The sequence below is a fragment of the Ailuropoda melanoleuca genome, chromosome 1, assembly GCF_002007445.2.
Source record: "Ailuropoda melanoleuca isolate Jingjing chromosome 1, ASM200744v2, whole genome shotgun sequence".
In the NCBI taxonomy this organism is placed as follows: Eukaryota; Metazoa; Chordata; class Mammalia; order Carnivora; family Ursidae; genus Ailuropoda; species Ailuropoda melanoleuca.
In genome coordinates this window covers 111,568,076-111,594,832 of record NC_048218.1, presented here as the reverse complement: position 1 = coordinate 111,594,832, position 26,757 = coordinate 111,568,076, and the positions used below count along the sequence as shown (strand labels likewise).

General features: G+C 51.1%; 1 protein-coding gene across 3 annotated transcripts in view; it reads right to left on the bottom strand.

The window, feature by feature from the left end:
* ABCA13 (ATP binding cassette subfamily A member 13) overlaps positions 1-26,757 on the bottom strand; it is a 384,829-nt gene that overhangs the window by 172,024 nt on the left and 186,048 nt on the right. For all 3 annotated transcript variants that reach the window (XM_034665342.1, XM_034665320.1, XM_034665331.1), the window contains 4 exons: positions 22,074-22,270; positions 18,376-18,533; positions 17,111-17,341; positions 5,932-6,025 (listed from right to left, as the gene is read on the bottom strand). In XM_034665342.1, coding sequence (XP_034521233.1) covers positions 5,932-6,025; positions 17,111-17,341; positions 18,376-18,533; positions 22,074-22,270 — 680 coding nt within the window. The remainder of the gene's footprint in view (positions 1-5,931; positions 6,026-17,110; positions 17,342-18,375; positions 18,534-22,073; positions 22,271-26,757) is intronic.

Sequence of the window (26,757 nt, the reverse complement as noted above, 5' to 3'; positions counted from 1 at the left end):
CTCGACCTGGGTGGTGATGACACAGGTGTGTACCATGGGAAAATTCATCTGATAGTGCAATCAAGAAATATGCCATTTGTCATAAGACATAAGCACCGGATGTTAGCAAAACAAATTTAAGGCCCCGTTCTTCAAAAATATATCATTCATGAGCAAAGGTAAGCAACAACCCTGTTGTAAAGCGGGCAATTTAAGTGGCTCGTAAGCATGAAGGGGAATTCAGTGTAGCATATTGTAATAATGGTTTTGGTAGGGAGAAGTCTAAAATGCCCCCCCCCCCCCGCAAACATTCCCACTTCATAGAAGGTTCCAATCCCCTCCCCTTGAGTAGGGGTAAGACCTTGAACCTGTGGCTGTCACTCCTAGGATTACAGTGCACAGAAGAAAAGGTGAAAAGTTTCGGCAGATCTAGTCACTCTCTAATTGGTTGCCTTTAAGTTAATCAAAGCAGAGATTCTCCCTCTGACTCTAAGAAGAAACATGTCCTGTTGTGAGGGGACCATGTGACTAAGATTCCAGGATGATTTCTAGGAATTTGAGAGAAAATCCAACAGACAGCCAGTCAATACTTGCAGACCTCAGTCCTAAAATCGCAAGGAACTGAATTTTGTCAAAGAACTGAAGGAGCCTGGAGAGAGCCCTCCGGGGTTGTTGGTATTGTGATACTGTTACTTATAATAAGAAATGTATATTTGGTCTTTGTTCCTTTTTACAGAGCTCCAAGGACCTTTGGATTTTCCTAAGTGATTAGAGGAACAGGGTGTCTGTTGTTATGCTAATGAGCTTAATGAGGTGACTTCTGGAACTCTCCAAACTAAGGGCCAGGAGAACCACCACCTAATTACAGGGTTGGAACTTTCACTCCCTTCCCCTTGACCTCCAGGGACTGGAGCGGGGCTGGAGATTGAATCAGTCAGCCATTGCCCATGATTTCATCAGTCACGCCTGTGTGAAAGCCTCCATAAAAACTCCAAAGGACAGGGCTCAGAGAGATTCTAGGTTGGTGAACACTTGGAAATTCAGGGAGAGTGGCTCCTAGAGAGGCCTGGAAACTCTGGGACCCTTCCTACATACCCTGTCTTCTGATCTGACAAATTCTGACATGCACTACACTGTGGATGAACCTTAAAGCCATGATGCTAGTTGAAATAAGCCAATCACGAGAGAGCAAATATTGTCCGACTCCTCTAGTATCTAGAGCAGTGGAATTCATACAGACCAGAAGGAGAATGGTGGCCACCAGGGTAAGTTAGGAGGAGGGGAGGGGGAGCTGGTCATTACTGTGTACAGTTTCGGTTGGAGAAGGCGAAAGCTCTGAAGATGGATGGTGGTCACGGCTGCAAAATAATGTGAATGACCTGATGCCACAGAATGGTACACCTGAAAATAGTGAGATTCGTATTATGTATGTTGTACCCCAGTAAATACACGAGTAAATAGAAAAATAAATATGAACAATTCACTAATTTATTTACCAATCATTTGGCATTCTCTTCCGCTAATAAACTCTCTACACTAAAAATAGGATAAAAATTACGACTGTGTCTCAGAGATCTATTCGACCAAAGCAGACGGCTTCTAGAAAGCTTCATGGTATGGTCCCCTCTGCCCCCCCCCCAATCTCTGAAGAACAACAAACAGAGAAGAAATGATCTCAAAACCATCGGATTTGAGCTAACAGAGGAATACTACCAGAATCCAAGGAAGTTCCATGAAGTTCTTGAGAAAGTGGCTCATTGGATAGTGTGAGCATGGACTAAAAGGGTAAGAAGAATACAACAAGGAAAATGATTATAAAAGATATGAAACAAGCCTCCCATCAGGAAGAGACAAAAAGTATGATTTATGAAACCGAAGAGCCCTAAAACATATGAAACAAAATCTGACAGAAGTAATGGGCGGAACAGACAATCCAGCCATGAGTCAGAAACAACAACACACAAATTTCATTAATGGATAAAATAAGCTACCAGAACATCAACGAGGACAGAGCACCCTTGAACAGCCGTGTAGACAAGGTGGACACAAGGGTCATCGAGAGGACACACCAACCATCACAATAGATACACTCCTCTCAAGGGTACAAGGAGATCTCTCCAGATGGACTGTATTCTATCCTATAAAGCAAGCCTTAATAAATTAAAAAAGGCTTAAAATCATATGACATTTTTTCCTCTGGTCCCAGAACCATATTGGACTTAAATAACAAAAAGAAATTTGAAAAACTCACAAATATGTGGAAATTCAAAAACGTAATCCTGTGGGTGCCCAGCTGGCTCAGTCAGAAGAGTGTGAGACTCTTGATCTCAGGGTCATGAGTTCAAGCCCCATGTTGGGTGTGGAGATGACTTAAACAAATAAATATTTTTAAAAAACAATTTTTAAAATAAAAACATAATCTTAAATAACCAATGAACCAAAGAAGAAACCAAAGAGAAAATTAGTAAATACTTGTAGATAAATAAAAGTGAAGATACAAGATGCTAAAAGTGTGGGACCCATGGATATGGTGTGCAAAGCAGAATTTACAGCTGTGAATGCTGGTATAAAAGAAGAAAGATCTCCAATCAGGAGAAAAAGAGCAAACCAAATCTAAAGGGAGCCAAAGGAATGAAAGAGTAAAAACCATAGCTGAAATTAATGACCTAGAAACTAGAAAACCAATAGAGTATCACTGAAAATAGAAGCTGACTGTCTGAGAAGATTAACAACACTGACCGCAGGTTAGCTAGATTAACCAAGAAAAAGAGAGAAGATGTACATTTTTAGACTCAGAAATGAAAGAGGATTGTTCCTACTGACCCCAGCTAAATAAAAAGGATCATCAATGGATGTTATAGACAGGCGTATGCCAATAAATCAGGCCCCTCACATGATGTGGACGCATTCCTAGAAAGAAGCAAAATACCGAAACTGTTTCAGGAACAAATAAATTACCTGAATAGATGTATAACAAGTAAAGAAACTAAAATATTAATTTTTTAAAGATTTATTTATCCATGAGAGAGAAACAGAGAGCAGGGGTGCAGGGGGGGTGCAGGGGGGACAGAGGGAGGGAGAGAATCTCAAGCAGACTCCCCACTGAGCACAGAACCCAACAAGGGGCTCGATCTCACAACCTGAAGTCATGACCTGAGCCCAAACCAAGAGTCAGCCACTTAACCCACTGAGCCACCCAGGCACCCCAAAATATTAATTTAAAATAAAACTACCTGCAAAGAAAAATCAGGCCCAGATGGCTTCACTGGTGAATTCTACCAAACATTTAAAGAATGAATTCTTCACAAACACTTCCAAAAAATAGGAGAGGAGGAAATGCTTCTCAACTCATTCTATGGGGTGAGTAATAGCATAATAGCAATCCCAGACAAAGATATCAACAGAAAAACAAAATAAAACAGAACTACAGACCCAATACTTTTAACAAATATAGATTCAAAAACCCCAACAAGATACTAATAAGTCAAATCCATGAATCTATTAAAAGAACTATATACCATGATACCAAGTGGAATTTGTCTGAATTGGTCAATGAAATGCTGCTCTAACATCTAAAAATCAATTCTTCTAATATATCCCATCAATAAATAAGGCCAAAAAAACCACACAATCATCTTAACAGATGCAGAGAAAGCATTTGGAAATACTCACCACCCTTTCATTATAAAACCTCTCATCAAACCAGAAACAAATAGGAACTTTTACAACTTCATAAAAGGCATCTATGAAAAACCCACAGTTCACATCACACTTCTTACAATTCCATCATAGCAACTCCAACTCTAGAAATCAAATTAGCCCCATCTTAAAAATGGGTAAAAGATCTGAATAGACATTTCTCCCAAGAAGATGTGCAAACACCAGTAAGCTCACAAAAAGATATGCAACGACCTCGGCCATCAGGAGACTGCAAGTCACAACCACAGCGAGCTCACACTCCACACCCACAGAGCCGTCTGTGGTCCGAAGCACAGGTGATCACAAGAGCTGGTGCACAAGGACAGAAGATGGAGCTGAGTCCTGCTGGGGGGATGTCAAGTGTATGACCATCCATCCATCACACAGGTAAACATACAATCCAGCAATTCTGCTCCCTGGCACCTACCCCAGAAAAAATACATGCCCACAAAAAGCCTGCATGCAGGGTCGTCTGAGTGGCTCAGTTGGTTCAGTGACCGACTCTTGATTTCAGCTCCGACCATGGGATGGAGCCCCACATCAGACTCCACACTGAGCATGAAGTCAGCTTCTCCCTCTCCTCCTCCCCCCACTCTCTCTCTCTCTCAAATAAATAAAATCTTAAAAAAAAAAAAAAAGAAAAAGTTTGCACACAAATGTTTACAGTGGCCCATTCATAATAGCCAAAAACTGGAAACAAGCCAAATGATCCACCACTAATAATCAGATCAATAAAATGTGGTATATCCATACAGAGGAAGATTATTTGGCAATCCAAAGAAATGAACACACGCTACATACACGACCCTTGAAAACATACTAAGTAAAAAAAAAACAACAACAACAAAAAAACCAGAAAACAAAAAACAGTCAAAAAGGACCACACATTACATGATTCCACTGACACGAAATGCCCAGAACAGGCAAATCCACAGAGATGGACAGTAAGTCCTAGGTCACCTGGGGTAAATGGGAGGGAATGGCTAAGTTGACACACGGTTTCTTTTTACGATAACAAAAACTGTTCTAAGAATGGCAGTGGTGACAGATGCACAATTCCAAATAAACTATAAGTCACTGCACGCTTTAAATGGGCAATTTGTGTGGTATATGAATTATAGCTCAATAAAACTGCTTAAATAAGATATGCCTTATGTAATGGATCATCAGGGAAAAGCAAATTAAAACCACTATGAGGGGGTGCCTGGGTGACTCAGGGGGTTAAGCATCTGCCTCTGGCTCAGGGCATGATCTCAGGGTCCTGGGATCAAGCCCCAAGTTCGGCTCCCTGCTCAACGGGGAGTCGGCTTCTCCCTCTCCCTCTGCCCCTCCCCCTGCTTGTTCTCTCTCACTCGCTCTGCTCTTTCTCTCCCTCTGTCAAATAAATAAATAATCTATAAAAAATTTAAAAACACAATGAGAAATCTGTAAACCAATTACAATGCCTAAAAGAGCGGGTTTGTTGTTTTTTTTTTTTTTTGAGCCTGGGAGTACCCAGCTCTAGGGGACGTTGGGCAAGTAGAACTCTCACGTGCTGCTGGGGAGCACGTGGCACAGCAGACTCTGATATAAAGACCCCAATGTATTCAATTTTTGTTACCTATCCCCGGCTCTGTGTCGCTGGTGGACTGGAGTCTCCATAGGAGGACGTCTGTCCCCCGCCCGCCCGCCTCCAGAGCCCTGCTCAGCGCCCCGTGCGCATTACTGCTCGTGAGCGGCACTGGATTTGCTGAAGCTGCAAACACGCACCCAGACACCAAACGGGGAGTCAGCCTGGTCTTCGGGGTCTCTGAACGCGCATGCACGGAGATCCGCCCTCAGAGCCTCGGTCCACACTGAGCTCCAGCATGGGCAGAAGCTCCAAGAAGGCAAGGCTCCTGTCTGGATTTTTCTCTGTGCAAACCCACTCCCCACAAAGTGCCCACACATCAGAGGCACCCCGAGAATGTAGGCTGGATTGGATTTGGGGGACGAAAGGAGGAAAGATGACGGTTTTCATGACTCTGACGCTGCATGTTAAGGAATTGCTAATGTAATCAATTCGTTTCTGAAGAAGAGATCAAGCTGCCCCCTAAACTCACTGTTGCTTGTACAAGGCAGGATGAAACCGTCAGCTTTCTGCCTCTGAAAGGTACTGTCTCTCTGGTCATGCTCTCCAGTCCCTTGCTATTGGATCCTTACACAAGGGCTTTCGAGGGAAGGATGCTGACGTCATCCCTGCAGCAGGAACGCAAGGCTATCCTGTGTACTTACAGCGGCCAGGAACATGTTCTGGAGGCCTCTGGTCCTGCGGCTCCAACTCGGCCCCCGACTGCTTCTTGGAATCTTGCAAAAGCATCAGGAACACCTTTGTGAACATGAAGAAGAGAGCTTTCTTACTCATACTTGTTTCCACAAGGCGCTTCTTTTCAGTTACCCGACGCGGTCATGATGACAATCTACGCCACAGACACACACAGCGTATGGCATTAGCTTTTCATTGCGCTCGCCTGGCCCTCGGGCCACCCTGTGTGCGGCAAGCTGGTCGTAAGGCTGCTCACAGGATACCGAGGAGGGAAAGCTGACCATGGACCTCAGGGCACTTACGGGCAGAGGCCGGTCCAACCCAAGGGCAGGAGAAGGCAGAGGAAAGGGGGTGCCAAGAACACAGCGTGTCCAGTGCCATGTGGGTCTGGGGCCGGCTGCCGCAGCATCTTGGAAACTTGTGACACAGCTTATTTGGCATGGGGGGGATGCCATGTGTAAGAACTCCCACCGGATGTGTCTTTTCTAGGGACGTCGTGCCACGTCACCTAGAGCCGTCTGTTTAAGTAACGGCTTGAGGTCCCTATTTAGTTGGTGCTAGAAATACAAGTCCAATTCAGCATGTTCCGATCCAAGGACTGGGCTCCAAATCAGTGAGAGTGGTGAGATCTGAGCCATAATGGCTATCCAAGCCCTAGAGCCCCCCCTGGAGGTTCGGTGGGGTCCTTGGAGGCGTGAGAGGGCATCCCTAACATAACCTCGACAGGTGCGTGCAAGAGCGGATCGTCTGTGCATGAAAACCGTGCAGTGGCCTCCGCTGTGGAAAGGCTGGGGCGCCGAGCTTGAGTGCAAGGCTCCCTGCAGTGCAGACTCGGGACCCAGTGCCCAGAGCATGGGCTGCTTGGTCTCTGGAGCAGGGGTGGCGACACCACGCGGCTGAAGGTCACGGACCCTGCACTAGCATTTGTGGCTTTCCACGCCCCCCTCTGATTGCTCTGATTGCTTATCTGAGGAAATAAGTACAAAGGTATTGACTGTCTCTGGGTGACTGGAGGAGCCTGCAGGGAAGACAGGGAGAGGGCGGCAGAGAGGAGAAGCAAGCCAGCAAGGCTGCAGGAGGGGAGAGACGCATACTCTCTCTGCGTGCGGGTCATGAGTCTGGGACAGAATCCTGCTGAGAGAAATCCTGAGTCCTGCCCTGGTCCGGGGCCAGGAAGTGTCATTAGATCTGGTGTGGTTACTTGTATTCGTGAGATAACCCCTCGCTGGTTCCCAGTAAGACCCCAAGGAAAAGAGGCAAACCTCAAGATTACTATAAGTACCACCACCATCACCACCAATAATAATAATAATTAATAACAGCATGGTTCCAGGGTGCCCCTTGGGAAAACGACTTTGCCTCTCTGACTCACTTTCCCCTTATGATAAATGGTAATAATAAGACACATAAGAGAACTGTGGCAAACAGTGAGTGCATTTTCTACAGAGTGGAAAGAACAATGCTTGTCCAAGGGAAGCTTCCAGCATTTGGTCCTGACAGGAGCCAAGCTGGAGGAGGAGGAGGAAGTAAAGAGAGGCATGCCCATGAAGTGTTACTTCAATTAATCTGCTGCACAACCCAGGGACACCAGTACTGTTACTCCCACTTACGAGAGGGCACCGAAGCCTAGCGTGAGAAGCCAGCGCATTTACAAAGGTTTTTATTTTGGGGCATCGGAGTGGCTCAGTCGGTGGACTGTCTGACTTGATTTCGGCTCACATCGTGATCTCAGGGTCGTGGGATCAAGCTCCGGGTCAGGCTCCATGCTGAGCATGGAGACTGCTTGACAGTCTCTCTCTCCCTCTGCCCCTCCCCGTGCTCTCACAGTCTCTCTCTCAAGTAAATAAAAGATCTTTAAAAAAAAAAAAAATGGGCAGAGGACCTGAACAGACATTTCTCAGGAGAAGACATCCAGATGGCCAACAGACACATGAAAAGATGCTCACCATCATTCGTCATCAGGAAAATGCAAACCCAAACCACAATGAGATACCACCTCGCACCTGTCAGAATGGCTATCATCCAAATGACAAGAAATAACAGGTGTGGGCGAGGATGTGGGGAAGAGGGAATCCTCGTGTGCTGTTGGTGGGAGTGCAAACCAGTGCAGACACTCTGGAAAACAGCATGGAGGGTCCTCGAAAAGTTAAAAATAGAATTACCATATGACCCAGCAATTCCAACTCCAGGTATTTATCGGAAGGAAATGAAAACACTCTATTGAAGAGACATCGGCTCCCCGCGTTCACTGCAGCATCAAGGAAACTGCCCGAGTGCCAAGCATCCATCATAAACACAAACAGATACAATATTCCCTTGTACATATATACCGTGGAATATTATGCAACCATAAAAAGGAAGGAAATCCTGCCATTTGCAACAATGTGAATAAACCTTGGGGAGCATTGTGCTAAGTGAGATAAGTCAGACAGAGAAAGAAAAATACTGTATGATCTCACCTATATGTGGAACATTAAAAAGAAAAAAAAGAAAGAAAAACAGAGAACAGATCCGTGGTTGCTGGGGGAGAGCAGGGGACCTGACATGAATACAGGGCATCAAAAGACACAAAATTGCAGTTTTAAATAAGTCCCAGGGAGGTGATGTGCAACGTGGTGACTCCGGTTAGCAACACTGGGCTTTACAGCTGAATGTTGCCAAGAGAGTAGATTATAGAAGTTCTTTCCTAAGAGAAATAACTAGGTGAGGTAATGCATATTAACTGAACTTCCAACAGCCGTCATGACAACACGTGCACACATCTACTCATTACTTTGTACGCCCAACCGAGTACCCTATTGTATGTCAGTAAAACGGGGGGCAATAAAAAGAAATGAAATCTCAAGGACACTGACCGGTGTGGAAATGATTTCTAATTTCACAGAAGCACAGATTGAAGTACACAGCCTGTGGCATTTCTGCTATTTGTTCTCAAGTGTTCGGGATTCTTCATCTGGGGGCTGACGCCTTCATAATTTAGAAGCGCTGCGGGGGGTGAGCATTGACGGTGGCCCGGGGTCAGCTCCACACTGATTATGCCATCAGTCCCTCAGACCGCGGGGTGATGCCCACCCCACCGTCAAGTCTCAGCCCCCAGACTCGAGCCGCACTGAAAGTGTCAGTTTGATGGACCGCGTCCTGGAGATGGAGGTGGCATTCGTGCAGCCAGCCAGCTCTGCAGGACAAGGACAAGGACAGCACCGTCCCGCCGACGGAGGATGTGGGCGCCGGAAGAATTTCCAAACTTCGGCCACAGCCTGACCTCTGCTGTGTGTTTTATCAGTTCCCCAGAAGGAAGTTTTTTAAGATGATAAAAGCACGTGGAGAGCTTCAGCATGCTGAGGACCTGAGGGTCACGGGCCAGTCCTCACCGGATGCACGATTCCAGGCAGATCTGCCCCTTGACATGCCTCACGGTGCACGCAGTAGGATTCTGTTCCCTCCTAGGAGATTGTATCCATTCCCGATGGCTGTTGTCACAACTGACCACGTACATGGGGGCTTTAAGCAGCGCCCATTTATTATCTGGAAGTCAGAGGTCTACGGTGGGCCTCCTGGGCTGTCTCCTTCCATGCGCCCCAAAGGCGAATGAATGCACTCCTTGCCTTTTGCAGGTCTCACGGCCCCACACCCCCTGTTCAAAGCTCATCACCCCAATCCCTGCCTCCGAGAAGACATCACATTCCGCCCATCTGACCTTCTGTCCTTCTGACAGGCACACTTCTGACGACACCGCCCCACCCAGGATAAACTTCCCGTCACAAGGTCTGTGCCGCTGATGACCACCGGTCTGGGGGTTAGGACACAGATACACTCGGGGCCATTATTCAGTCCAACACCGGACCACATGCCACCCAGTGCAGCTCTGAAGCAGAGACCAGTGGTGGGGCATGTCCTCAGACACTGCCAGCACAAGTCAGAAGCTAGAGTGGACACTTTCGGAGTCTGCCACATTTAAATTCTAGTTCCTGACTCTGGGTGACCGGGTACCTTTCTCAGGTCCCCTGGAGGGGACCAGGTTCCAACGGGGGCATTTGAGCCATGGTGCTCTAGAGGTGTCGGGAGATTTCACCGCGTGCAGGTGGATTGAGCAAACAAGGTGAGACACTGAGAAATGGAAGTCGAGCATGTCCCGGTCAGAGACGGAGGGACACATACAAAGAGGGGAGGCTAGAAGAACCCAGTGTGACTGGCTTGGCCTTGGAGGTGCCGCGTGGAGGTGAACCCCTGGTTTTCAATGCGTGGAGAGAAAGAGCAGCGAGCAGAGACTCTCCGGCTATAGGCAGGACCGGATCGGGGAGCAACGATGCCCGACAGTCAGGCATGTGCCTGACACTCAGGCCCCCTCGCAGGTGTGGGAATGCACTCCATGTGCCCGGAGCACCTCATCATGTCAGAGAGTAAGAAGACACGCAGACATATTGGGACCTGTCAAAGATCCAAAAGCCAGCTTGGAGGGCCCCCCTGGCTAAATCTACTAGGGTTCCAGAGTCCAAGTAAATAGGATAGCAGCAAATTGTGGCTCACTGCTTGCGGTAAGAAGCCGCAAATCCTTACCGATACAAATAGATGGGGTGACGAGAATGTGTTCCATTTCTATATAATGCCAACAAAGAAATGCAGAAGGAGTCACAGACTGGGAGGACCCACCAGCTGGCAAACGTCAGGGTCCTAATGGATTCAGGCCAGGGGCAGGGGAGGGGCCCAAACCAGCGTGACGAGGAAATGGAAAGAATCTCAAGGCGCGTCCTCAAAAAATAATTAATAATAAAGAGAAAAGGAAAATTAGCTTCAGAGTGGAAAGCGTGGCAGGTGCTGTTGACCTGGATCAGCCACGTTCTCACCGCCCCACAGAACAGACCTGTCTCACGCACCAGGAGGTCGGAAGCCAGGAGCCACGCGCCACTCCCCTGAGACGCCAGCTCCAAACACAGAACCTGGTCTATGATGAGGACAAAACCGCATGGGGGCTCACGGTGCAAAAGGGCTGCTCTGGATTCTGCAGAAACACTGAGGTTACCAATGTCCCAGAAGCAGGCATTCTTGCAGAAGGACGGAGAGCGAGGAGACATGTAAGCGCCTAACTCGCAACCCCAGACTGGAGGTCCTGCACCTCAGGACAGGAGAGGCACAATCGAAACTTGAAGGCGAGGACTGTACAGGAATCCTTTGTTCTGAGAAATCGTCATTCCCCTCGGAGGATGCGGGCATCCGAACCTGTGCACCCAAGGGACTGACATCCAGAACCTTCTTGACGGAGGCACGAAAGGAACCCACTACACAGAACGTACCAGTCTGGATGGGAAGAAACGGCCCGTCCCACACAGGCAGGCTCAAATGTCGTAATTATTAAACACGTACTGCAATGTTAATCATTGGGGAGGCTCTGTGGGGGGTGGGCAGGAGACATACGGGAAATCTTTGTACCTTCTGCTCGATATTGCTGTGAACCTAAAACCACCCTAAAAACTAGTCTATTAAAAAAATAGATACCACTAAAAATCTAAAAATCACTCCATCTGCATGACATCAAGATTTTGCCTTGGCTCCAGAGCGGGCTGCAAATGTACTTTCGGTGCACGTGCACAGCCGGGGGACTGGAGGTGGGGAGGGCTCCAGCTCTCCCTGGTCCCCGAACCATACCAAGGAAACGTTCCTCCGTGGGACACACATGGCGCCTGTAGGATCAGGGTTTTACGTCTCAGCCTTACTGGCGTGGGAGCCCCTTTAGGGGCCCTGAATCACAAGGAAATTTACTGCGGTTTAAAAATGAGACCTGCACCTGTAGCTGCAGCGTTGGGGGTGTCCCCAGCATGCCCCACGGACCTGCTATAGCGTCGTTGGGGACACACACGGGAACAAAGGGGGAGCACGCGCGATGTGCTCACAGCCATGCTCCCTGCAGATTGATTCACAGACACAGGACAAGAAAGTCAATACCTGCCCAGTGTAAAAAGACAAAATTGGCTGCCTAGGTATTTTAGAGACTTCATCAAACAGAAGAAAGTTTTTAAATGGCTTAATCTATTTCCAATAGAAGACACCTTTCTCAAAGAAGTCCAAATACACCATAGGATCATCTTTTGTTAAATCGCTTTGTTTACTGTTGCCCTTAAGATGGATACCTTCTTTTTGAGCATCTGCGCCTGTGCAAGAGAAAAGGAAACTACGTGAGCTCTAACCAACCGATATTTGTTTAGCTCCTATTACGCGCAAAGCTTGCACCAAATGTAGCAGGTGGAAGCGACTGCAGGAAATCGGAGAAGCACCTGCGAAGTCCCGCAAGTCATTGAACAGCTATTCCTTCTGGTTGGGCTTCTTTTGGGGTGATTAACACCAAGGACAAGAGATGGGGGAATCTGGGGAAAGAACAAGCAGGTGGCAAAGAAGCAAGTGGAATGAAGGAATTATTCCCTGAAGAAGGGGCGAGCATGGAATCCCTCTCGTTGGTGCTGATGGTCCCACGATCCCGTGACTTTGCTAAAACTTACTGAATGGATTTGACTGTATGCAATTTCAACAATTAAGAATAAAGACATTTTTTTAAAGGGGGGCAAAGAGGAGGATGATTAAGAAATTTCCAAAAGGTGCATCAATGGGTATAAGTAAGACTATTTTGGAGACAAAAAGCAAATATATATCCGAAATAGGTATATTTAAGGAATTAGCATCAAAAGAATTTTCAGGGGGCGCCTGACCCGTTCAGTAGGTAGAGCTTGTGATCCCTGATCTCTGGGTTGTGAGTTCAAGCCCTGTGTTGGGTGTAGAGAATACTTAAAAATTAAATCTTCGAGAAAAAGAATTTTCAGAAGTTATGCCATGATGTAACATTGCCATAACATTAAAAATATAGAAGCACTAAGATACAGAAACGTTTAATTTCTGAATATACCAATGCACGGGTATTCTGGATTAAAACAGCAGTGTTTGAGGGTTCCTGAGAAGTCCTCACACTTGCATGATTTCTTGCTGTTTATTATCTGTTCTCAGAATTATCACATTATCAGATCCAAACAGACACCGTGTGAGAAAGTTAGAGAAGAAATTTCTATGTCATCAATGAGAAGAGTGGTGTTCCAGCCCAAGTGACTCATCCAGCTTCGCCCTGACTGTAGTGGCCAAATTCAACCCACCCACATCCGGGCCGCTCCCCCGACCCCGGCAGCCCCCACTGCCCTCAGCACCTGCAGGAGGAACTCGATGCTGGGACGCGTTTACAACAGAAATCAGGTAAGCCATTAGAACAACGGTTATGGGGAAATTGACCCGGCTTAAGATCAATATCGTTAGTTGGGTAGCTCCTGTTAAAGAGTGGCATATGCAGACACATTTCGAATCAGACTTAAGACTTGGAACATGGCAGTGTGGCACATTGCTCTCCAGGGAGGAGGGGGCCTCAGGGCAGGCGGGGCCAGCACATGCTGTCACTGAGTCGTGGTGAGGGAAGGATGGGCCCCACACAAAGCCAGCTCCCAGCTCCAGAGCTGTCCACAGGCGCAGAGGCCCCAGGGGAGTCCCCCATCGGGGAGGGGGGCAGGAGCCCAGGACACAGGAACACCACCCAGCGCCACCCAGCCCCGGGGACGCTTCCAGGGTCAGCTCCTGGACATTTCACGGGCTCCCTTGTCAAACTGGAGCGCCTCAGGCTGCACCATGAGCCCCTTCCACCAGCCTCACCTTGTGGCTCTTTGTGGCTCCCAGGGACACACTCGGCCAATGGCCTGGAGTCAGGATTCCAACCCAGGGCTCTGAAACCCCTGGATTCAGCCAGAACCTCTGAGGGCCACCCTGCGGGGCAGTCGTCACCACCCTGGTGTAGCAACTACAAAGACCTCGGTTTCTACTTCCACTAGACCCTGTCAAAAGTTCAGAATTCCTAATGTTGAAGGCGTCAGTGGCCTCCAGTGTCCTGCATCAGCCAGGCTGGCCACAGTCAACGGTGACAGAGGCTGCCTCACTGGCCCCTTGCGCTCAGCAGTGGCAACTTTCTGTGGCCCCACTAAGTCAATGTCCCATTGATTTGTCTAGCTTTTACTGAAGTAATGCCTATAAAGGAGATGAGTGACTAAAAAAGATTCTGACAGATAAAAGGAGCTTTACAAGCATACAAAAATGAGTGGAAGGCAGAGCTGACACCTTTCCTGGCCCAGAAGTTTCTTTGATTTAATCCAGTGCTGTGGCTGGAAATCCAACCAGACCTCATCATTTGACAGAAAGGAAGGAGGGGGTGTGGGTGGGAGGGAGGAAATATAGAGAGAGGAAAGAGAAGGAACGGGGGGAGGGAGGGAGGAGAGGAGAGAGAGGAAGGGGTGAGAAGAGGGAGGGAGGGATGAGGGGGGGGGGGGGAGAAAAGGGGGGGGGGAGGGGGGGGGGAAGGAGGGGTGAGGGGAGTGAGGGAGGATGAGAGGAATAGGGAGGGGTCAGGGGAGAAGAGAGAGAGGGGTGAGGGGAGGAGGGAGGAAGAGAGAGTGGAAGGAGGGAGGAAAAGCGATACTAAGAAGACTATGTAGGTATCTTATATACACTATAGCTATTAAGAAGCCTTTCTGTAAGCGTACGTTTTGCCCTGAATTATTGATTGCATAATGGTTAACAAAGCATTTAAATGCTAAGCATCCCCACGGAACACAAAGACCCCCTCACCATTTTTCACTATGTGAGTACGCAAGTGTACAAATGCTGGAGGTGAACGCTCGTTATTTTATCGATAAGTGTGTCTGGTCCAAAAGGTGCCCCCTATTCCCTCAGGCAGCTCCACCCTCTTCTCAGGGTAGCGAACCACATGGGCCATGAACGCACTCTGTCAGTGCGAACAGCGTGCAGGAAATGGGAACGACGCCAGACCCAGACGGACACCAGCACGCGGCAAGTCTGGGCTTCACCAGTGACGCCCTCGCCTCTCAACCCAAAGGAAATTATTCTCGATGAATCTTCTCCCCTTTTTCAGGTGCAGCTGATGCCTTTCTTTCCTATTTTACTAAGAAAATAAAAGCAATTAGAAAAGACAAAAAAATTATTTTCTTTTTCCTTCCCAAGTGACCCAAACTGGCAACATAACTCTCAAAGGCGTCTCTCTGTCTGCAGGGAAACGGTGATTCCCAAGTCCCCAGCCGTCACAGTTGCCAGCTTGCTGGCCTAGTAGCCAGCTTGTCACCCAGAGTTCAGAAGACGGTGACAGCCGGGGTGTGGCATGGCCCATCTGAGCTAGTGATCAGTGAGCTGCGGTGCTGTGCACCCACGTCCGCGGGGAACACCAGATGCGCCCTGCCTCACACCATCGAGGGACAGGGGCTTGGAAACTCCCCAGTCTCCTGGTCTTCCACGGGGTCCCTGGCGTCTGCCCAAAATCCCTGCAGAAGATACGACTTCGCTCCACTGTCACTCCAAAGCCATGACAACAATTTCACACTCTGTTTCCATGGGCAGGAAGAATCTTTACCATTTCTGACTGGCTTGTTGCAAGCATTGCGTATTATTGTCAATTCCAGAATAACCAAGTAAACTGCTCCAATTATTCCATTTCAAAGATCAAAACCCTTAGGCTCTCGCGAGTTGAGTGATTTATCCAAGGTCCTTGGCGTTGGAAGGGAGACGGACTTGTATTGGAACCGGCTGGGGCAGAGCTCATGTCTTTTCAACTACAGTGCTCTCTTCCCAGAGTGGACGTATCTTGGGAAGTTCATTCGGGAAGTATTTATTAAGCAACTGCTCGCGTGGGGTATCGTACTGGGTGCTGCTGGAGTGCAGGTGAGCCAGACAGACACACAGACAGCACCTCCCACAGAGTCACAGGCACGTTCGGGGACCCTGCCTCATTGCCAGGCAACCTCCGTCCCGGGGCACTGCTGCCGCTGATGAGCTGTGTGGTTTGGGGTAAAGAAGCCAGCCTCTCTGAGCCTCCCCCTTAATATAGGAAAAATAACAATACAAAAACAGTTTGAAACCTTTCATGACCATTTTGTTCCAGACAAAAGCTACATGGGCACTGTCTACTTGGGCCAACGGCGAAGCACACGCACATGGCTGTTTCTTCTCTCACAAAGCCCCCCCCAGGGATGTGTCTCCAGCCCCCGAATCCTGTCCAAAACACAGCCCAAAGCTCAGGCTCCGACATCCTAAAAGCTGTGATATTTTAACTCTCATGTAAGGTTTCTAATTCTGTTTCAGACTCTGTGCCAACTACTAGTGACAACGCTTATTGGCCCCTGTGATTATTCCGGACTCATAAAGAGACAGGGGTCCAAGATCTTCCCTGATTTTAAAATTTTAGTTTGTATCACTGGATTTTTATGTTTTGAGAGAGGGAAACTGTACGGGTGACAGGGCCAGAGGGAGAGAGAGAGAGAGTCTCAGGCAGGGTCCACATTCAGCACAGAGCTGACATAGGGCGCAATTTCACGACCCTAACATCATGACCTGAGCCAAAATCAAGAATTGGACGCTTAACCAACTGAGCCACGCAGGTGCCCCAACATCACTGGGTTTTTATTCCAAATCTGCAGCACGTTCTATAACAATAACGATGTAAACTTAGAACTCGACTGGGGCTCAGCCAACCTCGGGGCCCCCAAACCCGGCTTGTCTTTGGTTGTACACCCCTGGCCACCTCTTCCCAGAGGAAATGCCTGGCTCTGCCTCCCATTGGCCGCACACTGCCGAGAAACCACACCCAGAGGGTGATGTCACCTGGCTCCGCCCCACGAGACAGGAAAGAGGTGCTGGGGGCGATGTGGGGCTCACGGAGAGCCAGCAGCGTTCGTGAGCTTGACCTGCTGCACCCCTCCTCCACGGGCTAGCGTGGGACCGTGGGCACCCGTGCAGAAGCAGATCCACAGAGGAAGTCAAGAGCGCCTCCAGATGAGATGACATGGCCCAGCCAACCCCCGACTACTGACAAGTGTTTGGACCTCTAATGACTCCTAAAGGCATCAAAGTTCTCAAAACTAAAAATGCACATTTCCCTTAGAGAGCGCTAGTGATCCACGGGACGTGCAACACTGCACATTGGCTGGCACGCTGCCTGGCACCGATCAGAACCTGGAAATGGTGAAAACGGCCCGTGTTCTCCCTCACGTGCCCTCCCCGCTGCCTGGCCCGCACCCCGGCACTGAGCCATTAATGACCGCGGGCTCGCGCGACCTTCCATACCTCCTCCAGCGTGGTGTCCGAAATCCCGAAGCCCATCACGTGCAGACTGTGAAGGTTCTGCTCCAGGGCCTGGAAGAGCCCTTTGAAGCAGGCCCTGTCCGCGTCCTTGGGGATGCTGTAGACCAGCTCCCTGCCACTGCTGGCTTTGAGGAACGCTTGCGGGATGTAGGTCTGTATCAGAGACGTGGCTCGGGCGATGTCCTTCGGGTCGTCAGCCTCCAGAACAGGAGTCTAGCCCAGAAAAGGAGGTGAGGAACCTTACTCCCAAAACACCATCCGATCTCACATATGAAATTCCCGTGCAAAGCAGTGAAAGGGAGAAGCAGCATTTAAGCCCCAGGATCGTACATTTCCAAGTGAGGCGAGCCTCCCACGCCCGTCTTGGGCTCCATCCGTTACCGGGCACGTCGGGCAGGCCTGGGGAGGGCTGCACTCACGCACCCCCCGCCCCCCGCTCCTGGGGAGAATCCTTTCTGGACTACAGGACACGGGGCTGGGTCTTCTTTAAGGTGAGACAAGGTATCCCCCCCCCCCACAGAGGAAAGGAGCCACCTCGGGACATCGAGATATTCACCCCAAGTCAGAAAGGAAGCTCGACTCAGGGCCCACATGCCCTGGACCCCCAGCCCAGAGCCCCCTCTGCCCCCCCCCCCCAGCTGATGGGAACTCTGACCTTTCACCCCACAGGTCCCGTGCTGCATCCGCGTACAGCTTTAGCCTCCTACACGGACCCTCACTGTCAGAAAAATACTCCTAGAGCATCTGGGCCACGATGCTGCCTGGCCAGACACGGGACGTGGGTTACCCATCAGGGGTTTCTGACCCCTATCTGGTTCCTCTCAATCAAAATGCACTGTGGTCACAGGGGCTCATTGGCCCGCTCAGCCTGGGGGGATTTATTCAGCATCATGGGCGCTGCGCCCAGAGGCTTCGACCCAGTTACTGACCCCCTTTCTCGCCCACCCATCACACCATAAGCCCCTTGTCCATGACCAACAGTGACTGCCAGCAACTCAGCCTCCCCCATCAATAACCCCCGGGAGCCCCAAGGCCAGGCCCCCCGCCTCACCAGCTCCTGGGCCCACTGCACAAACACCACGGCCACCATGTGCCGTTTCCTTCCTGTTCGGGTTCACGCCTTCCTGCAGCTGTCCCCAGCCCCCAAGGGCCTTGTGCCGAAACCAGGCCTCCTTTTGGATTCTGGCAGCATCAGGGACTGGACTGGAGGCAGAATCAATATTTGCTGGTTTGCTCCAGCTTCCTACCTGTTTGGTGAGCGTCAAGCTGAGCCCCTGGCCATAGGCCTCGGTCAGGCAGAAGGGGGGCGCACAGCAGCGCAGACGGCCCTGCTGCAAGAAGGCCACACGGTCGCTGAGAGCCTCCGCCTCGTCCAGGTGGTGGGTTGTGAAGATGACCGTCCGACCTGCGTCCCGACACAGCGGCGTCAGAGCCGGCCCCGCAATCGCCCCGGGGCGGGGGGGAGGCACGGAGACGATTTAAAGACCATCGCTAATTTTCACATTGGAAAAAACTGAGTCGCGCAGAAGTCACTTAGCCACAGATTGGAGGCCATGCTTCTTCCTCTGCCGGTGCCCTTGGGGCTTTGATGCTGTTTCTACAAATCCTCCAGCCCCTGGTGAGTCACAGGGGCCAGGACCATGCGCAGAGGGTGACACAGAGGGGCAGAAACATCACGTGCCCCTGACCGGCCACCCCAGCTTTAAGACCCAGGCCCTGCAAGGCCGTGGAGGAGAAATTAAAAAAAAAAAAATGCTGGGAGGGCATCTCTGTCTCTGATACTCAAGCTCTTTCATGGGTCTTCAGAGAATAATCTCATGGCCACTTAAGGGGAAAGCTCTATTCATTCCACGGAAGCAGCCTCTGCATCTGATTAAGGCAGGGCAAAAGGCCACGGTCTGTGCTGATTTCCTTCAGGGTCACGGATGATGTGACCCTGCACACTCACCCATCACACGTGATAGGACAGCAGCAGCCGCCCTGACCATAGCCAGTGGGCTTGGGAGATGGGCAGGCGGGCAGGCGGGCACGCGAGCCGCAGGCCACCCCAGGAACAGACCTCACGGAGCCCAGTGGCCACCTTTTGCAGAAACAATTGTTTTTTGTTTGTTTGTTTTTAAGATTTTATTTATTTATTTGACAGAGAGAAAGCTCGAGAGCACAAGCAGGGGGAGCGGCAGGCAGAGGGAGAAGCAGACTCTTCGCTGAGCGGGGAGCCCGATGTGGGGCTCAATCCCAGGACCCTGAGATCATGACCTGAGCCAAAGGCAGACGCTTCACTGACTGAGCCACGCAGGCCCCCTCTTGTATATTTTAATAACATTAACAATAAACTGTCATTGACTGAGCGCCCACCTAGCAGGTCCTAAGCCATATACTTCTGTACACAGTACCCTCCTTCTCCGGAAATCCTACAAGCGAGAACACTGACGCCCAGAGGGATATGATCATTTCTCCAGGGTCATGCAGGCATGGACGGCAGGAGTGTGAGCAGAATTCAGTAGTTATGTGCTAATTTGTTCCAGCATCTTTTCCTTCCTTCCTTCCTTCTTCCAAGGGAGGCCTGTCCCAATCAAGCGCTCAGTGCTGCACGTCGCGGGAGGGAGGGAACACACGATCAAATCCCAGGTAGACTGAGCCCCACACACACTGGTGTGCCCACAGGGAACCCTCCTTCTACTCAGCAGGGCAAGATTCTGTCCAGTCCTCAGAACTGTATCACAGATACCTGGAGGTCTGTGGCTCTTTCCAGAAATAGCCATCCATCCTGATTCTTGAGAATCTATTTTGCTTGTGGTCCCACCTATGTCATCCCCTTACACCTTACGGACTAGCCCTCCAAACACCAACATCACTGCTCACTGACCAAGGACAGTGAGAAAATAAGTTATAACAGAATGTGAAGAGAGCTGTCTGTTTCTGAGATTTTTATCGCTTTGGGTTTGCTGTTGAAAAATACTATTATGCTCACAACTCAATGTTCTGACGGTCGAGCCTGGAAGATTCCATCTCTGACTTTTAAAATCAGTGAGCACAGCAGGCTTGGTATCTAATGTGTACCGAGACCACACGCGCAGGGACAACGGAAGCCAGGGGCTGGTCCACTTCTCTTCTGTGCTCTTCATCCACCCTGACTCGGGATGGCAGAGGAATTACTCAGTGCAGGGTAAATTAGCTTTATCTGTTTCCTCTACCCCTCCAGTGGGGCTCAGGGCCTCATGCACAAAAGGTTCAGGGGTTCCCATTCTGATACTTCTCTCCCTGATGGGCACGTAGGCAAGAGGAGAAGGGAGGGCTTTGTGATCTCATGGCAATGGGCAAGGGTCAGGCTCTCTGGAGCTGTGGTCGGCGTCCTGTGATCTTGGGGTGATGACCTTCAGAGCTTAGGCAGGATCCCAAATGGTCAGGTCAGAGCACAGAGCACCCCTGCTCCCTGGGCCTCACCTGGGTCCAGCTGGCCGCCAGCCCTGAGCCTCTGCCCTGGCTTCCCTGGCAGACCCTGTCTCCTCCTTGGGGCCAAAGCCTGGGGCCGGTGAATGTGAGGGACACCAACTGTGGGTGCCTGCCGGGGTCCCGGCGCTCTGCTTGGCCTCGGGGACTGTGGTGAGGCTGCATGAAGTCACATGGGCCTATGGCATGGACACAACCTTGCTTTGCTGGTATAACTGCCTCCCCTCCCCTGACCCCTGCCAATACCCAGAAAGGAACAGAAGGTCACATTGGCTCACTCTGTTTTCCCACTCCCCCTCTGTCTTCCGGGTCTGCATTCCTCCTATGTTTCTGGGACAGGAAAGAACAAAAGGGTTTTTTCATGTTTCCTCAGTGTCATCCTCCTCGCTGATTCCAGCCTTTTGATGACACGTAAGGGATAGATGGAGACATCCCTTCCTCCTCAGGACAGAGATGATGGCCTGAGTCCTCTGGGCATGGCCCTCTGAATGCTGAGAAACATGGGGCTTCCTTCTGGTCCTTTCTCTTTGTATGTCTTAGGCAGCAAATCCTCATCCCCCACAGGGAGACAGAGGCTCCAGGCGGAGTCAGAAGGTTTCATAGGCAAAAGGTAAGAGAGAAAAAGCAAAGCAGTTTCTGGAGAGTTGGTGGTGACCCTGCCTCTTACATTCCTGTCACCCAGCAGCACCAAGCTAGGTGTCCCTACTCCTGCCGCTGTCTTCCAGATTCCGGTGTCTCTACGTGAAACACCTATGCCAATCTTCTTAGCGGTCAGGATCAGAGAAAGAGCCACAGGTGGGGGTCAGGAACTGCCCACCCAAAGCATAAACAGGAGACATGGGACCAAATGGCTAAAATGTGGAAGGCCTAGCTCAGTGCCCGCAGCCTCCCGTGGCTCAGTGAGCTTCCTCTCAAGCCATGAGCCATCCACATGCCCATCTCTCCAGGCTCTGCTTCCCTCTCCAAAGGAGAGGAGGCTCGTTCCACATGCCAGCTTAGAACACCTGTTCTAACAACCTGGGATTCCAGAACGGCACCCAATTTGGATGAATATGACTTCAAGAGAAATCACGTCTACCATCATGGGTCACAGTCCGTTTGGGAGATCAGACACAAAGTAAGCAAATCCTAGCCCAGCAGAGATGTTGTAGAACAGACAGATCTCAGGGGCGCCTGGGTGGCTCAGTCAGTTAAGCATCTGACTCTCAGTTTCAGCTCAGGTCGTGATCTCAGGGTCATGAGATCCAGCCCCATGTTGGGCTCTGTGCTCAGCAGGGAGTCTGCTTGAGATTCTCTCTCCCTCTGCTCCTCCCCCTGCTTGAGCTCTCTCTCCCCAAAATAAAAATCTTTTTAAAAAGTTAAAAAATAACAGATCTCTATACACTCTTGTGACCATTCCTTCTTCTGTAAAAGGGAATGTGTCCTTACGGGGATATAACCTGGCTCCTTCCACCGTATTGCCAGAAATCATGACTGAGGGGCGCCCTGCTCCTACCTTCACGGTACTTGAGGAGAATGTCCCAGATGCCGCGGCGCGAGCAAGGGTCCACCCCGCTGGTCGGCTCGTCCAGAACCACGGTCCTCGATGTGCCGATGAAGGCAATGCCAATGGACAGCTTCCTCTTCATGCCTCCCGACAGGACGCGGGTCTGTTTGTGCTGATGCTGCGTTAACTCCACCTCCCGGAGAGTTCTGGAAGAAGAACAAAGCCGTCGCTCTTCCCCCTGAACACCTGAAAGCTTCGTTCCGGATTTCAGTCCATCCATAAGGACCGGTAACAGCCAAGAACATGGTGAGCCACAGATACGTGGAGGGGACCCAGAAGCCACTCACGCTCGAGAGTCCTGACACGGCTGTGGTGGCCTTCCTGAGGTTCAGGTGGAATCCTGCCAACGGGCCCCGGGTGAGGCCTGGGCAGCAGGATACACCGAGGACTGTTTTCGGAAAACACTCAACTCCTCCCTAGAGGAGTGTTTTCTCAAGGGACCTACGTTTCCTCAGGACGCTGGGAGCATGTGGGATGGCTGGGGAGCCAGTGGGGTCAGGGGGGGAGGCAGAGGTCCAGCTCCACCAACCACAGGGTGGTCTGCAGAAGCCCGTGGGTCCATATGCACTACGTTAATACCCACCTGCCTTCCTGACAGACAAGTTCCCAGGAAACATTACAAATTACCAGCTGCCATTCTTGTGAAAGTTGGCCCCCTGCCCCCCCCCCCCCTGCAGGGAGCTTTTGGTGCAAGAGCTCTAGGTCTCAGACACCCCGTGCAAGGAAAGCCTCCCCCACCAGGCTTCTCTTGCTTCTGTGGCTCTACTCTTTTCTCACAAATAAGCATCCCACTCTCCGCCGCAGCACCCTGTCAACTCTCCAGATACTCATCCCTGTCTTCCCCTTCTGACATCGTCCTCACTGTTCAAGAAGCCCGTCAGAGGCGCCTTCCCTAAGCCTTGCCCTGCGCGCTCAGACCAAAGTGGATTCCCTCCCCCGCCGAGCTGTGGGCATCCCTCAACCCCGTCACACTCAGAGGCCCACTGTCCCCTGCTCGCCAGGCCCTCCCTCCCTTCCTCTATGAGTGTGACGTCTCCACACTCTGCTCACCTCCTCCCACCTCCCCTGAGCCAACTCTGCTCTCCTCAGCCCTCCCCTGCTCCCAGCAGACAGGACAGCTCCCGGGCAGGTCACCCTTCTCTGCACGTGCCTCAGTCCCTTGCTCTGTACTTGAAACAACCGTCTTCTCCGGACGTCACGTGTCCATCTTGATACTGTCCCCGCTCTGCTCCCTCTCCCTACACTGCCTCTAACGGACTCCAGGAACACCTTCGTCCCCATCACATTCCTAAAACGGCTCCTGTTTCAGGCTGCCCACCAATGACCTCCGTGTCCTAAATCCACAAGTTATCCCTCAGTCTTCATTGCACTTGGCCCTGAACACCATCTGATGTGCTTGACCGTCCCTCCGCCTTCACGGACCTGTCTTCTCCTTCCCCACTGGTCTCTTCTTCTCGCCTCCTGGGTGGTCCTGCTCACCCCTCCATTGTCTTAACAAAGTGTCCAGCGCTCAACCCTCTGTCCTCCCTTGTCCACCTGCACACAGGACCTCAAGGACCTCACCACCATCGAACACCTGGAGCCCCATGGCGCACCCCAGAACTCCGAGAGCCAATGTAACCACCTACTGACACCTCCCCACTGAAGCCTGATAAAGCTCCTCTTCTGACTTCTCTTATCTCCTCTGGGCCAAATTAAGGGAAAAACAGGAATGACTTGCCGTCCTAACAGACACTCACTCTAAAGATTTAACGGGGATCCCACCTCCTTTGGAACACGTTAATGAACCTACGAAATCGAGCACTGCTACGGGACCCAATTTGGACTGTGCTCGCTCTAAATCCCTCGCTATCAGTTCTCGCTCCCTCTAATTGAGAAGTGCTGTCCTAAAACATGATCTCACTCCGATTGCTTCTGTGCAAATTGGCTTCCTTGCTAGGTAACACGCAGCAAACTTGTAACTATTGAGGTCACCTAAATCCAAAAAAAAAATGATGAAGCCCAGATAGCGTTGTTAGGAACCTGATTTAAGCTCAATCACAGAGTTTGCTGAGACCCAAAGCATAGATGCATTTTTTAAATTTAAATAGGTGGTGACCTGGGACGGTTTTTTAAACACCCAGGTTGTATGGGCCCGATGAACCATTCTTCAAGAATTGTCCACTGGCGTTCAAGACAGACCCGCATCAAAACAAACGCTTTCCCCCGCATGTCCACATCCCCGCTGTCATGAGCATGGTTATTACCATGACCAGCCATGCCTGAGGACGCAGTGAGAGGCAAACCAGCCCCCCTGCAGAAGGGAATGTCCTGCATGCCCACGTGACCTGCCAACTACGTGAACCCGGACGGAGGAGAGAAGGAAGGAACCGGAGTGAGACTAAAGCACGTGGCACATCTGTGGTTTTATGGGCTCATGTCTCTTGAGGCTCTCCCTCCAGTTCAGACTCTGCTGGCCCCCAGAGCCATAAGATGACCTCAGAATATGAGCGAGTCCCCAGAGAGATGGGATCTGTCCATACCGCCTGCCACACAGCGGGTTTCCCTCCAGATACGGGAGACAGGGCAGTGGGGTAGGGGTGAGCTTCTGGAGAAGCCGCAGGCCTTTCTCCAACGTGGTCAAGGCAACCACAGCACGAATGTTCCTGGCCGCTCGGCCTTCAGATCCGGAGCCCTGAGCAATTTCTGCCTCCAACATATTGCGGGTGTGTGGTCCTGCTGTGTTGTGTTTCTTATTACCAACAAGACAAGGTCTGCGATACTGGCTGACATTGGCTGTCTGGGATTCCATGTGTGCAACTGGATCCATCTTAGCCTGAAGATGGGCTTGTTCAGGCAAGATCCCTTCAGGACTGACGGTCCAGATGTGGGCTCTGTGGTGAGCCGGGCTCCCACCAGACTCTCCCACAGGCTGTTGGGGTGCTGGCCTGCCCACTCACCCACCTGCCTGGTGCCCTCCCACCGGCTGGCCCACCCACCTGTCTGCCTACCTCCCTTCCCACCTCATGCTTGCCGACCTGCCCACCCACCAAGGCTCTTGGGTGCACATTTAAGCCAGTGTCACCTGCACACGCTGCCTTCACATCCCCTCAGCCCCTTGGAGTCCCCCTAACAGGCGTCTGAGCTGCAACCCTAGGAATGTGCCAAGAACCCCCGCCCACTCCCACCCTGCCAACAAATGTCCTCTTCCGCCAGCCTGCATCCCAGATTCTGCCCCAGAGCAGCCAGCCCGAGGGCGGGAAGGCAGAGCCCCCGCATCCAAGCCCCTGGTCAAATCCTGGCCTCCCCATACGAGCTGTGGCCCCGCGGCCCTGAACCTCGGCAGCTTCCCCACCCCCTGGAGAGACCTCGGAGTGAGCTGCCCCCACGCAGCCACGTAGTGTCCGGGACAGATGGTACTGAACAAGTCCCAGCTCACCACGGGGGCAGACCCGGTGCCACAGCGGGCCCCGGGGTCGGACACGTCCGGCCCTTCAAACTCACGCCCCTGAGATGCACTCATGACCTGCTTCAATGCCCTTCTCAAACGGGCTCTCTCCTTTTCGAGACACGGTGCCACATTGCACTGGGCTGAGCAGAGATCGGAGTGGTCATAAGTTCCCCCTTTTCTCTCGCCCCATGTTTGGTGAGCACCTCTCCTGCTGCCTCACCACCCATGACCTCTCCTAGCCTCCTCCATGCTCAGAATGGGGGCCCCTGATGCACCTTCCTGACATCCTCCACCTGCCTCATGACACACAGCCCTTGACCACACAACAGGGTGGCCTGTCATCATGCCATCCTTCAGCGATCTTCACGCCCCACCCTTGCTGGTTTAGGAAGCCCTGTGGCAGGATTCGGCATCCCCTGCCCCAAGCCTTCCCTTCCAGCACGTTCGTCCAGCCGCCCTTGGCCATGTCGTTTGTTGAGTGTGACCTGTGTACCCCCCAAATCCACATGGTCAAGTCCAAAGCCCCAGAGAACCAGAGTGTGACTACATTCAGAGATGGGGTCTTTCAAGTGGTAATTCAGGTTAACTGAGGTCATTAGGGTGGACCCTCACCCAACAGGACTTGTGTCGTTCTAAGAAGAGGGACCTCGGACATTTTCACATAGAAGGAAGACTGTATGAGGACACAGAGAAGGTGCCCTGTCCACGCCAGTTAGAGGAGCCAGCCCTGCCACCACCTTGATCTGGGACCTGCAGCCAGGGTGGAGGGAGCACAGGTCTTAGGATGCACGGGAGATCCTCGTATGACACCGTCTGAGCAGTGATGTGGGCGGCGTGGCAGGCAGGGACGCATGAGAGCAGCCCAGCCAGAGGCAGTAGCATGTGCAAAGGTCCTGAGGCCAGGACACATTGTTTGATGTGTTCAGGGAGCAGCAGCAAGGCCAGTGTGATTGGAACAGTGGGATGAAAGAGAGAAGGAGGAGGGGAAGCAGGAGAGCTTGCAAGCCATACAGACGATGGTCTTGCACTGAATTCATCCAAAACACAAGAGTCTGTGGGTGAAAAGCGCACTCAAAATGAATCTGGGACAAAAGGGGTAACCCTGGACAGTCTCGGACACATAAGGCCATGCAGTCCTGCTATTATTGGCTGCCAGAGACTTGGGGTTTTCCTCTGAAACACGGAGTCCTTGAAGGACGGTAG